We start from the raw sequence: 13808 nt of genomic DNA, 5'->3' as shown, positions 1-13808 counted from the left end.
TCAGTCACAGATAGATTTTAGGAAGATTATTTAGGGACTGGTTCACAGGGGGATTGAAAATGAAAAAAAAGAGGCTGGAGGCATTGAGATCAATTAGGAGACTATTGAAATAGTCCAGGCCAGATGTGATCAGATTCTGAATTAGGGTAGAAGCCACGAGTACAGGGAAGGGAACAGATGTGATCGATGCTGTGGAGGCAGTGTGTGGGCCTTGGCAACTGATGGGATGGGGGTGGTGTAAAGCAAGGGAAGAAGCAAAGGTTTTGAATCAGAGGCATGATCAAAGAAAGAGGGAAGTTAGAAGGAATTTAGTAGGGAAGGTGATAAGTTCAGTTTTGGACAGTTTGATTTTAAAGTCTTGATAAATTGGACATCCAGATAGCTGTATCCAAAATGGAATAGGAGATGGGGAACGTCTTCTGGGCAGATATTAAAACTGTAGCCATAGATTTGAGATTCAGCATCAAATGTGATAATTGGAAGCTTTTATCCAGGAAGAATTGTAGAAAAGTATAAAGTGTTTAGGACAGAGTCTTGAATGGGTGGATGCATCCATATAAACCAGAAGGGCACCTGAAGGATGATTAGAGGCTTGAATGATGATAATTCTGTTAAGGAAATGAGAAGAAACAGAGGCAGATAGGAAGAAAAGTAGGAGAATTGTTTTAGAAGTCAAGGCAGAAGAGATTATCTGGAAGTGGGGTTATGCTTCAATATTTTAAGAGTTGCTGTGATTTCATAGTGGGGTATGAAGTGGAATACTTCCTTTGTGAAGACAGTTTGCAATTCTTTCAGCAAGTTATAGTTTATAGAAAGGACACAAATGGCCCATATTATCAGAGTTGGAGGTGCTAGAAAGTTCAGAGATCATCTACTTAATCTTTCCTTCATTTACAGATTAAAAAACTATTTCTAGGTCACGTAGGTAGTATGTAGCAGACACAGGATTCAAACTCAAGTTTTCCAATATAATATAATACAGTTAAGCTTAGCAATTTCTGATTAATTATATTAAGCTAAGCAATTTCTGATTAATTATATTAACAACTTTCAGGAGATTTCTCTGGGAAAATCAAAAAAGAAAAAAAAAGAAATAAAATACTTTTTCCTCTTAGATACTAATATCATAATTCTTGTCTCTTTATTCTTTAATGAGGCCCAATGTACAACTCTACCAATAGTATTTTCATTATTTTGCCTATCTTCTCCCAGTCCCTCCAAGCAGTGAGCAGTTCTTTTGCGACTAATTTGCTACTAATGTCTATCTGTTGCAATTTGTTGCCAGCATTATTATAATAATAAAAATACCTATTTTACAGATGAAGAAACATGTTCAGAGAGTTTGTATCTTTGTCCCCAAACAACCAGCATTTGATCTCTTCCAGTCTGAAAGTCCAGCAGGATTTCTATTGTCCTTTCATATGCATTCACTTGAAACCTCCATGCTGTTGGCTTCATCCAGCACGAACTCCATCCAAAGTGCTCTTAAACGTCACCTAGTCAGTTTCTTATTGCAGCTGCTACGAAGCTTCAACTCTGTTCCCCAGGAGTGAAAGAAGCTGAAGTCTGAATTTATAAAGTCTGAAAAATAACAGTGAACAGATCCCATTCCCTGAATATTCTTAAAGGGTCTTGAGAAAGGAACCTGGACTTTCTGGGACATTTGGCCTTTTTCATTTTGTCTCTACTTAAAAGGGCAGGGTGGGTGGAGTGTGTATTGGTGTATATATGCTGAGTACAGGTTTCTCGTTTGATGGATGGATCCATTTAATCATTTCAAAGTGTAAGTGGTGTGTGGATATGAGTATGGGGGGGCATTGGAGCTTTTCATGAGTTATTATTATTATTTTTGGTAACCGATGTTTGCCCTGTTTCTGGAGCTATAGCAGTTATAAATCTCCATTCTCTCTGCACTGCAGTGTCCCCCCGAGCAGCTGCATAAATCCAGAGAGACAAGCTGTCAAGGCAGCAGACTCTACAGAGATCAATATTCCTCCTGGCAGGAGATGGGCACTAGCTGACCCGAGAGGACAGCCCTCTCTGTTTCTCTGACCGGAGAGCCTTCCTTTTCTCTGATGTCAACTGTTGTGGGTACTCCAATTATTATTAGTCTTATTAAAAATGTGACTCGTTGGAGAAAGATAAGGCATGAAGCTTCAGTCCCCAAGAGCAGCGGTCCAGCTTCCTCTCTAACCACCTTCTCTGCCCGGCAGTTATCCTGGCAAGTGTCTTCTGGGGTGAACGCCAAAGAGCAGTTTTGGAGAGCCACTGGCTGCTCTCTAGCCCAGACTTCCCTTGTTTGTTTGACTTTTCACTACTGCGCCCTGCTCCTGCCTCTCTGGATCACTTAGGGAGAGGAGGTGAAAAAGGAGAAGCTCGCCGGCTGCGAGAGGGTTTTCCAAATGAAAAGGGGTGGGGAGGGGGAGGCAGACCGGCTTAGGGGAGGGGGCTCTTGCCGAGGGGGAAGACCTCGCATTGTAATCCAATGACATTTCCATCGTGGGGGTGGGGGGCACTCGCTACGGCTCTTGGAACCTTGGCTGCGGGCCCAGCTGGGAATAACTCTCTTCGCATAATTCGCGTGTTTACCAGGCATGAAAATTCTTGCTTTCGGCTTTTTTTTTTTTTAAAGACTCCCACCCTGCCCCCCTCTGCCGCCCCGTCAGCCCCTTTTGCAAGTGAAACTCTGTCTAAAAAAATATTGGCCCGGGGCGCAGAAAGTTTTGCATAAATTCATAAGTGATGAATGGCTGATTTTAATGTTATTTGGGTATTTGTCAGAATCTAACAAATATACATGGGGACGGCAGTTCATAAACTTAAACATCTCAATATCCCCTTTCTTCTGGAAATAAATTACGTTTGTTTGCTCGGCTTGGAGTCTTAAAAGGTAGCCGACATTAGGAATATTTTAAAAGCCATCATCCATCGAGCATGTCTCCCAGGCGCCACGAAGATTAAATGGAAGAATCATAAGATGGAGGTCTTTAACTTTTAATCCTTTTACAATGAAGCCTCAGATAGTCGCGGGGGCAGGGTGCCTTCTCTGGGGGGGAATAATGCCGTTATTCCTTGGCACTCAGTTAATGAATACCCTAAACGACGAGATAGACAGAGACACAGAAAAAGAGAGAGACAGGCAGAGACACACACACACATACATACACACGTCCGCGCGCGTACACACACACACACACACACACATACATACATACATACAGAGACAGAGACAGAGACAGACGGAGAAGGGGAGGGGGCTGGCTATTGAAACGAGGAGCCAAAGAGGCTGGACCTGGGGTGGAGGGTGGGAAGAAATCCTTGGGCTGGGCTGGAGGGACGGGGATTGGGGGGGGTTGACCCAGTACTGGGGAACCCAACGGAGGTTGGAGATAATTAGCGTGAATTCTCGTTGACTTGGGAGAGTCCCGGCGGGAGCCGAGGGAGGAGGCGTAGCAAGGAGGGGGTGGGGGTGAGGGGGTGGGAGGTGGCAGGGGGTGGGGTGGCCATCCGAAGGGAGGGGAGCCAGGGAAAGGAGAGGAGCTCTAGAGTCCAAGATAAATAAAGGGAGTGTTGAGCCGCAGTGTCAGGTAGCTGGCCCACGTGGAGGGGTAGCGCTGGGTGTGCTCTGTATCGCCCGCCTGAGAAACGGAGACCTAGATGCCTTGCGAAGTTATGTAGCGGCGGGCCGATTCGGCTAGGGGAGGAGCGCAATACCAGATCGGCGGTGGGGGTGGGGAGGAGGGGTGTCTTTCTTTTAGGGGTTTGAGGAGGCTGGGGGGGTACAGTGTGAGTGAGAGGGAGCGCGGGGTGGGGGGACGGAAGGGGACAAGGCTAAGTTTGTTTCCCTGAGTTCTATTGATCCATTAATCAGAAGCAAGGGAAACAGTAAGAACATTCCCCCCATCTCTCCACCCCGGCTAACCATCCTTCTTCAAAGTCCTCCGAGCAAATTGTGTTGGAAATAAACTTTTCCCCTCTCCTTTCGGCGTCCCCACCCCCCACCCCAAGGCACGTGAAATTGCAAAAAGGAGACTTTCCCTAGTCTCTACCCCGCCCCCTCACCCACGCCACCGAGACCGGAGCTGCACAGAGCCTAGTTCCTGGGAACTAGCCTCCTCCGTAGTCCAAACCCCGCGGGATCTGAGACAAGATTGTAGCGGAGGTTACCTGGATCTTAGGATATATTCTCAAATATTTCTAACCTGAAGGTAAAAGGCGCACACACACACACACACACACACACACACACACACACACACACACACACACCCCTTAGGCTCTGACGGGACTGAAGGGGGGAGATGGATTGTAGGTGCCGGGGACTGTGTGTGTGTGTGTGTGTGTGTGTGTGTGTGTGTGTGTGTTTGTGTGGCCTTGACACTCCTTATAAACTCCTCAGTTTATAACATTACTTCTCGCACCTTGGCAGCATTTCCGTGGTTGCTTTCTAGGAGCTTAAAGGGTTAATGGGGACTAGATCTTGGGGTGGGGTAAAGGAGAAGCCGGAGGGGTGATGGGATCTGGGTGGGCGCTCAGATCTCCCTCCTCCCCTCCTTCCCCTCCCATTCTGAGGGGGTCAAGTTTCAGCTGCACTCCGCCCCCAGGGTAGGTGTGAAAGACACGTGTCCCCATTGTGAACAGCCTGTCAGGCAGGACAAAGCGGCTGTCTCCCCCCCACACCCCGCCCCCAGCCTCACAGCCCAGCTTAGGGTCAGCTCCGGGAGGCCGGCTGGGTGTCGAGGTCAAGACGAGATGGAGTTTTAGTAACAGGGAGAAGGGGAAAAAAAAATCTGGAATTCGGAAGGAGCCATGTGATTCCAAAGAAAGGTGGTTTAAGATCACCGTAGCCCCTTCCTCACTTCACCGCGCTGCCCCCCCTTCCCTGCCAACGACCGCTGAGAAACTCATTAGGAGGTGATAACCTCTTCTTCACCCCCAATGGAGGGGAGTCCCGGGAACTGGAGAAGTTCTTTCGCTCCATTCAAGGAAAACCCACATGAGGACCCACCCCACCTCCACTGCCCACCACCCCCAGCCCCCGCCCGCCACTCCACCCCCCTCAGCCAGGAAAGGGTCAACAAATAGACTGGCAGTGCCCAGGCGCAGAGTCGGTTTTAGTGGTTGACTTTAATTCTGCTCTGCACTTCTCTCTCTTTTACTACACGGGATGATATTATAAAGAATAAATAGCAGGTGCTCTTAATTTACAATGATTAGTCATTCCATTTGTTCTCTCTATTTACAATAACTGTAAAATAACATTGAACTCTATAGCTTCTGCGAGGTCCAAGGAAACAAAAAAACAAAAACAAAAACAAACAAAAACACTTTCCGAAGAATGGAAAATAGCTTCTTCTTTTTAAAAGTCCTTCTACGAAAAAAGTTTTTTTCCCCCTCTCATCTTTGTACTTAAAAAAAAAAATAACTTTTTCTGCTTCGCCAGGCGAAGTGCTCTGGATATAAATAGCAGGGTAACATTAGCAACAACCAGAATAACAGTCTCTCTTTCTCTGCTTTTTTTTTTTTTTCTTTTGTCTTTTTTTAAAAATACAGTAGAAGCCGGTAACTTTGAACGTATAATACTGACCTTTTAATAAGTAAATTAAAACTGAGACCGTATATACACACACATACATTCCTACACAGTTAACAGTGCATTACATGAACCAGAAAGCTATGTCTCTGTAGCCAAAAAAAAAAAAAAAAAAAAAAAAAAAAAAAAAAAAAAAAAAAAAAAGTTCATTGAATCCGATTTGGAAGGTTGGCAGAATGGGGGTGGGGCGGGGTGGGTGGCGAGTGGGTGGATCGAGAGTTGGGGTCTGGGCATGAGGGACCCCGAGTTCTAGCAAGAGCACTTGCATTCCGAAATGATGGGGTACTGGATGGGGATCCAGCCGCAACGCTGCCCCCCTCGCCGCTGGCACCGCCACCGCAGCACAGTGAGGTGCACCGACTTGGCCGGCTTGCAGACCATGCCCTCCGGCACGGAGCAAGAGCGCTTGCTGAAGCAGCTGCCCACTTTCACGTAGCGGGGCCAGAAGCGGCTGCCCAGGTCGTTCCACGCGTAGAGTACTGGGCAGAAGGTCTGAGACCAGAGCCACATCTGCAACTTCCTGCGTAGCTTCTTGCTAAGCCGGTGTTTCTTGCCCGGGGGCAAGCCCTCGGAGAACTCCAGCCCTTTGATCTCGCTCGGCATGGCCCCCGACGGCCGCTGCCGCAGCAGCTGGTCCAGCTCTGCCAGGTCCTCGCCGCCCCGGCGGCTCCCCACCCCACGCCTGGCCGGTCTTCAGGAGGCGCGGTGGCCATGAAGCCCGGGTCGTAGTGACCCCCAAGCAGGGAGCGGAGTAGAGTCTCGTTTAGATCCTTCTCCTTGGGGTCAAAGATAGGGTCCGGATGCTCGATAAGGTCCACCAAGGGCAGGTTGTCGCTGGGGGCCGGGCGGATGTGGAGGTGTAGTGTTGGGCAGCCCGCCGGCCCGCCCGGAGCAGCACCAGTACCACCACCACGGCGTACAGGGTTGACCCCAGGCTGGGGCACCGCTCCATGCTCCGGCGCGGGGCTGGGGCTGCAGCGATCTCCTGGATCCCCGCCCCACCACTCCCCACACCCCCGGATGAAAACCACGCCAAGCCCCCTCAGTAGGTCTTCCCTCTCCGGAGCAGCTCAACCAAAACCAAGGGGAGCAAAGGACCGACAGCATGGGAGGAAATCCATGGTCCCTCTGCCTCTCCTTTCTCCCACCGAGGGTGTGATAGGGTGTGGGTGAACTTTCTTTTAACTCGTCCTCTTGTTTTTAGCTGGGAAGGGGCGCATCCAAAGTGACTCCAAGGACAGAGGTCGTGGCTGAGGTGTCCTGGCTGGTCTCTCCTTTCTCCCGGCTGGAGTAGGCTCGGGGCGCAGGGACTTCGCCTTCTCTCGCTCGGTAGCAGTGGCGTGGCTTTTCCCTCTCCTCCTTCGCTTCCTGCTCACGAGAGCTGCCTTGCCTTCTCCGCAGAGGACGCTTCAGGGTGAGTAGCCTCCCGTGTAGGGGTCCCGGGGGCGCTCGCCCCAGCGCGGTGTTCTGGAGACTCGGTAAGGCAGTCTCCAGACGCAGCAGCAGCTCGCCGGCGGTGGCGGAGTAGCGGCAGAGGCAGCAAGGACAGAGAGCAGCAGCGGCAGCAGCTAGCGCGCTCAGGCAGCTAGCAGCAAGCTGGCAGCAGCGATAACGGCGGTGGCAAGCAGCAGCTGGACCAGGAGCAGGAGCCGGAGCCGAGCAGGAGTAAGGCGCAGGAGCGAGAGGCAGTAGGAGCGAGCAGCAGCAGCAGCGGCTGGCGGCGGCGGCGGCGGCGAGCTCCTCGCACGATTGGCACCGGTTTGTCTGTCTCGAAGGGTCACAAGCTTATAAATTTCCTGCACTTTCAGCCTCCATCACCATGGAAACCACTGACTACTCTCTCTCTCTCTCTCTCACTCTCCTCCTCTCTCTCTACCTCTCTCTCTCTCTCTCTCACTCTCTCATCTCTCTCATCTCTCTCTCTCTCTTCTTCTCTCTCTCTCTCAGTCTCCCACCTTTCTTTCCCCAAACAACCCCACCCACCCACTTCTCCACCCTCGAGGAGCTAAATGAGCTAGATGCAAGGTTGGGGCAGCGGCAGCTGAAGCTGCGCCGAGTTCTGCGACGCCGCTGAACGGAAGATGCCCGTGGAAGTCAGTCGACAGTCAGTGGCTGCTCGCCTCACAGCTCAGAGGCGGGCAGTGCTGGTCGGCGGCGGGGGCGGCGGCGTCGGCGGTGGTGGGCGGCGGCGGCGGTGGTGGCGCTTGGCAGGTCTCCGCGTAATTTCTCTCTCCACCCACACCCCCCTTCTCCTCTCCTCTTCCTCCTCCTCAGTCTTCCTCCTCCTCCTCCTGCAAAATGCACTCCGCCAACCCCTCCTTTCTTCCTTAGGCAAGGGGGGGCTCATTGCAGCGCCGGGGACTGACTGAAGGGGTACAGGGTTGAGCAAAGGGGGGCGACGGTGGGGGACTAGAGGGATAGGGATGATTCCTTTTTCGATGTATGTTTTGCAAAGGATAAGCGCAGCGAGGGGGCCTCTGAGATTTCTCTCTCGTGTGTCTGAGCAAAAAAAAAAAAAAAAAAAAAAGTGCAAGTAGTGAGTGCTTGCACTGGGCCCTCAGTCACCTTTCTAGCTTTTCCTTCCCTCCCCCACCAGATATATACACATCTGTGCACCCATGCAGCACCGGAGGTCCACTGCACCCAGTATTTGCCTTGCCCGGCACGGGAGCGATGTAATTCCTAGGAAGTATTCCTGCCTGGTTCCCAGGCCAAGGAGGTTGGGGGGAGCGGTCGACTCCCACCCTTCTACTTTTCCTTGGCCCTGTAGATTGTCAGTCACAGAGGTGCGTCTGACTGCTTAGTCTTTCCTAAACATTTGGTGCTAGCCCTGCTTCCCTCCCTTGGGGTGGGGCGCCCTCTTCTGGCTTTTATGTGACCTTGCAGTTGGTCGCGGCCAGAGGAAGACCTTGTGTTTTAGGGTTTACTTTGCTTGGGTGCCTGTGTATGTATGTGTCCTAAAATGCACCTTTGTATTTCAGAGGATTTACTTACAAGAGAAGAGGATGCCTGAGATGTTAGCCTTATTCTTAACCTTCTGAATGCTAACCTCCTTTTTCATTTACAGGGAAGGCAAGTGACCCTCGAGTGAGTACAGTGTTGGTGTGAAAAAGCTTTCAGTAAATTTACTCTTCCTTAGCTCATATTAATGGACTACAGAATGTCAGCTCTTTGATGGCAGAAAAGGGTTCGTTTCTCTCTTCATAAACTTGGCACTAAGTACAGGTTCTTGGAGTTTATTAGGGGCTTAATAAATGCTTGTTGATTGTTTGACTGATTTTGCCCCCTCCCCCCATGGCTAATTGAACAATTTCTCACTTGGGGCAAAAACAGTTGGGAATGATGGTATCAAGGTAGATAATAGTCGAATTGGTAGTCTTCGAAAGGAAGCATCTCTCTCTTACCTCAAGTTAATGCCTGAGGCAAAACTTTGAGGTACTAGTTATTGCTCAGAACTCCCCCCCCCATTCAACATACAAAAGAGCTCACCTGATAAAGGGTTCCCTTCTGCTCCCCTTGGGCCTGTCTTGGGGAAGATACTTCCAAAAATGTTGAAATTGGATTTGGAGGGAGCTAGGCAGAAGCACTCTCCCTTCCAGAAAGGAAGGCAGGCTCAGGCCTATTGCTTTTGTTTTAGGGTATGATTTGGAGGGTCATGATATATATTTTTGGGAAGCAGAAGATCGGTAAATCAGGACTCTAGAGATGGAGTAAATTTCTTGGTAATATACAACTACACAAAAAGAGTATTGGGAATTTCCCAGTGTGACAACTTCAGTGAACTAAATTTGACATCTTATTTACAAGGGAATTTTCCTTTACACATCTTCAAAAAGGATTTATTTTCCCTCTTCCTATCTTATTGTCTAAGGAAGACAGTATGTATATGTGTATATTTTATATATATATTTACATGTGAAGTCATATAACAAATCATTTATCTCTTACTATCTAAGGAAGAGAGTAGGTATATATATGTGTATATAGTCATATCATGTCAAATAATATATATCTATTTGAAAGGTAATGCTGAAATGCCCTCCACTATACACTAAAATTTACTAATTCAGGAGTGGAAAGGATAGATTAGAATAAGAAACATGACTTTAAGTCCTACTTATCAGACAAGAGTATTCCTGACACTGGGCAAATCTTTTTTTGTTGTAGAGGCTGGATTTGAACTCCTGACTCCAGGGCTTCCATTTAGCTACCCTAAGGGCAAATCACTTCTGTTAGAAACTGAGACCATAAATTCAAAGAGAGTCCATTAGGAAGTAGCAGGTACAGTAAAAAGAGGGCTGGCTCTGGAATCAAGTTCTGCCTCAGTTTCTTACTATTTGTAAGCATAAATGTTTAATAAAGTATCTGATAATAAGGCCAGTTGACTGAAGAGTCCCTTTATCTTTTTAGTTTTTCAGAGTCTCTTTACGAGGGGACTAGACTAGATGCCTCTAAGGTCCTTCTAACTCTAAATATTCTATGGTCTCAGTTACTAGAAGGAATTTCTCCCACACTGATGAAATCATAGATTGGAACCAAAAAAAAAAAAAAAAAAAAAAAAGAGGCTTATTGGAAGAAGGCCAGGATGAATTATACATTTTCCAAAGTAAATGGAATTTTGTTACTTTGAAGTATTGACAGTTTCTAAAACTAGGCTAATGAAATGTCTACTAGAGCACCATTTCAGTGAATAGGAAGGACGGTGCTAATATGAGTTCAAGTGGAAACTTCCAAGATGTTTGAAGATTATTTTGCAAAGACTTCTGCCTTGGAGTCAGTTTCTAATTAGAACTCTGTCACTAACTAACTGAATGACATTGGGCCAATCTTTACCCAATATGGGGCTTTACTTTCTTTTGCTGTGAGATGAAAGTGTGGGACCTAGAGATCTCTCTGCTCCCTGATATTCTGGAAATCTCTGGGTTATAAGTTTTTTGGAAACATGATTTTCCAGGTAATCTTATTTAGATCCTTAATTTGCTTATGAGATCTTTCTTCCACAGATAGGATTATTCAAAGATTTGTCCTAGTACCTTGTTCCAATGATACGAGTTCAAATAGAAACAATATCTACTCACAAGGAAGTTATGTTCTGATTGGGAGAGGAGACAATAAATACATATGCATAGGTATGGAATTAGTATAAAGAGGCTATATGAAACTGTTTCCTGTTCTTCTAGAATTTATCCAAGTTCTGATTCTCTGCAACATGATTTATGCCCAACATTTATACAATGCTATAAATTTCACAAAACCATTTCCACAAAATCATGGAATAGTAGCATTTTAGAATTTAGCTCAAATCATATACAAAGGGAATCCCCATTGTAACATAAACTCCAAGTGGCAATCAGGAAAACAAATTCAAATCCTACCTTAAATACTTCCCTGTATGACCCTTATCAACCTCTCTCTTAAGTCTCAGCAACCTCATCTGTAAAATGGCTTAATGATAGTATCTTTCTTCCAGTTATATACATATGAAATAATATATCAATCAATAAACCTTTATTAATTGTTTATTATATAACTGGCACTATTCTAAATGCTGGGTTTAAAAAAAAGATAACAGACAGTTCCTACTCCCAAATAGTTTATAATCTAATGGAAGAGACACCATGCAGACAACCAAGTGCTTTGCAAACTTTAAAGCAATATGCAAATGCTAGCTAACAATTGTTATGGTAATTTTTATTGCAAAGTAGTAATAATATTTACAAAGTAATAATATTTAAAATAGTAATAATTATTACAAAGACTTTCACAGAAGAAACACTTATAGCCTCTTGAGAAAGCTCATTCTATTTTGAGATAGTTCTAATTGTTACCAAGGTCTTTGTTTGTTTTACTAAAGTCAAGCCTAACTTTGCCTCTTTGTAACTTCCACCCACTTCAGTCTGATCTTTTTTTTTTTTTTTTTTTTTTTTTTTTTTTTACATGACAGTCAGCTATTAAGAAGAACTCTCTTGAATCTTCTCTTCTCTAGGACAAATACTCCAATTCCTTTAGCTACCCCTTAAATGAAGCTGCCCTTCCTCCCCAATAACCCACATCCTTCCTTTGATATCTAAGGGTTATTAATGATCTTTTTCAATGGTCATATACTGAAAAGTCAAGGACACAAATATCTTTCCAATTATATAGGTTTGTTCCTTTGTTCCTGCAAGCAGCCAAGTAATCCTTGACTGCTTGCTTTCCCACTACACATATAACCAACAGCTACAATAAGAAATAATGTCTATAATACTATGTGCCAGACACTGTGCTAAGCAATTTATAAATATTTTCACATTTCTCACAGTAATTGTGGGGGTAGGTACTGTTACATCTCCATTTTAGAGTTCAGAAAACTTAGGCAGACAGAAGTTAAGTGATTTGACCAAAATAGCCAGTAAGTATCTGAGGCTAGATTCAATTATTTCTACCTGGGCAAGTCACATAAGTTTGTTTACCTCAATTGCAAAACAAGATGAAGAAAATTGAAAACCACTTAATATATTTTCCAAGAAAATCCCTAAATAGGAATATGAAGAGTTGGATATGACTGAAGTCAATAACAATAACCTCCACAATATCTCTCAACTCCATCTCCTTTCTCACACAGATACCAGAATCTCATTCTTTCTTGCCTTCCATTTCATTTATTTGTACATTCATTTACTCAGTGAGGAGGTCACTCAACAAGCATTTATCAAGTGCTTACAATGTGACAGGTAGTCTGCTAAGCACTGGTTATACAAAGAAAGGGAAAAACAGTACCTGACTGCAAAAAGCTCACATTCCAATGGGCCAGACAGCATACTACTAACCTTGTTCTATACAAGAGATAAACACAGTAGTTGGAAGGTAGTCCTAGAAGAGAAGGCATTAGTAGCTGGAGTGAAGGGAGGATAATTGGAAAGGCCTCTAGATGTTGGGATTTTAGCTAAGTCTAGAAGGAACCCAGAGAAATTGAAAGTTAGAGGTAAGAAGAGAAGATGAAGTGCCGTGTGTGAAGAACAAATATATACAACTAGAACTGGAGAAATAAAAAAGGTACACGCATATATAGCTGTATCATATAGTACATGGAGGGGACTAAGTATATAAAGATTGGTAAGTCAGGAAAGTAATAGGGACTCACTGGAGTTTACTAAATAGGCAGGATAATGTGGTTAGACCCACAATTTAGGAAATCAGTTGAATGGATGATGCATTGCAGTGGGAAAATTTTTGAGGTTATGAGACCTATTAAGAAGCTGTTATAATAGTCCAGATGAGAGATGATAAAGGCCTTTACTAGGATGATGGTTGTGTGAATGGAAAGAATATAAGAGAGATTTAATGAAGGTAGAAATGACAAACTTCTGCAACTGATTTGTTATGTGGGGGGTGAAGAAGTGTAAAGAGTTGTGAATGGCAATAAGGTTGTGAATCAGGTTACTGGAAAGATACGGTGGTGCTTGTAATAATAAGGAAATAGAAAAGAAGGTGTTTGGGAAAAGATGATGAGTTTTGTTTTGAACATTTGAGTCTGAAATTCCTAACAGAGCATCTAGTTAAACAATTGGTGATGTGGGACTAGAACTCAGGAGAAGGATCAGGGCTGAATATATGTTTCTGGGAATCATTAGTACAGATGATCATTGAATTTATAGGAACTGATGATCTCACCGATTAAGCTAATATAGAGAGAAAAGAGAAGATGGCACAGAACAGATGCTTGAGGGATATCCACAGTTGATGGGCTTGACATCTATAAAGATTCAGGAGGAAAGACAGCAATGTGATGGAAACCTGGAGGGAGAGAGTATTAGGAAGAGATGATTAACATTGCCAAAGGTTGCTGAGAAGAAGGATGATAAATGAGTAAAAGGCCATTAGATCTGACAATTTAGATATCATTAGTTGAATGATGAGGTTGGAAGACTTTGTAAAGTGAGAGGAGAGGAAGTAGAAGCACCTGGTGAAGATAGTTTTAGCTCAAGGACATTACTAGAGAGAGAGAGGAGAGATATGAGGTGTTTTTAATAGGATTAGTAGTTTGTCATTTCTACTTTCATTAAGTTTCTCATATATTATATTCTTTTCTCCTCATTCTCATAACCTTAACTCTCCTAGTTAAGGTCCTCATCCTGTCCCCTCCTTTTTTTTTAAGATGGGAAGAAATGGATGTGTTTGATGACAGCAGAGGAATTGGTTCTTAGGGAGAGATTGAAGGGGGGGAAAGTGAAAG

The 13808-nt window shown here is 45.2% G+C and overlaps 1 protein-coding gene across 1 annotated transcript; it reads right to left on the bottom strand.

Annotated features, from left to right (window-relative positions):
* Positions 1-5108: 5108 nt before the first annotated feature.
* NOG (noggin) lies at positions 5109-6573 on the bottom strand. The gene is given in 3 exon segments (XM_074261849.1): positions 5109-6255; positions 6258-6450; positions 6453-6573. Coding segments are annotated over 3 exon segments (699 nt in total). The 5' UTR covers positions 6546-6573; the 3' UTR covers positions 5109-5842.
* Between the last annotated feature and the right edge of the window lie 7235 nt (positions 6574-13808).

Source organism: Sminthopsis crassicaudata, chromosome 4 (assembly GCF_048593235.1).
Source record: "Sminthopsis crassicaudata isolate SCR6 chromosome 4, ASM4859323v1, whole genome shotgun sequence".
Classification (NCBI taxonomy): Eukaryota; Metazoa; Chordata; class Mammalia; order Dasyuromorphia; family Dasyuridae; genus Sminthopsis; species Sminthopsis crassicaudata.
This window is presented reverse-complemented; position numbering and strand designations above follow the sequence as displayed.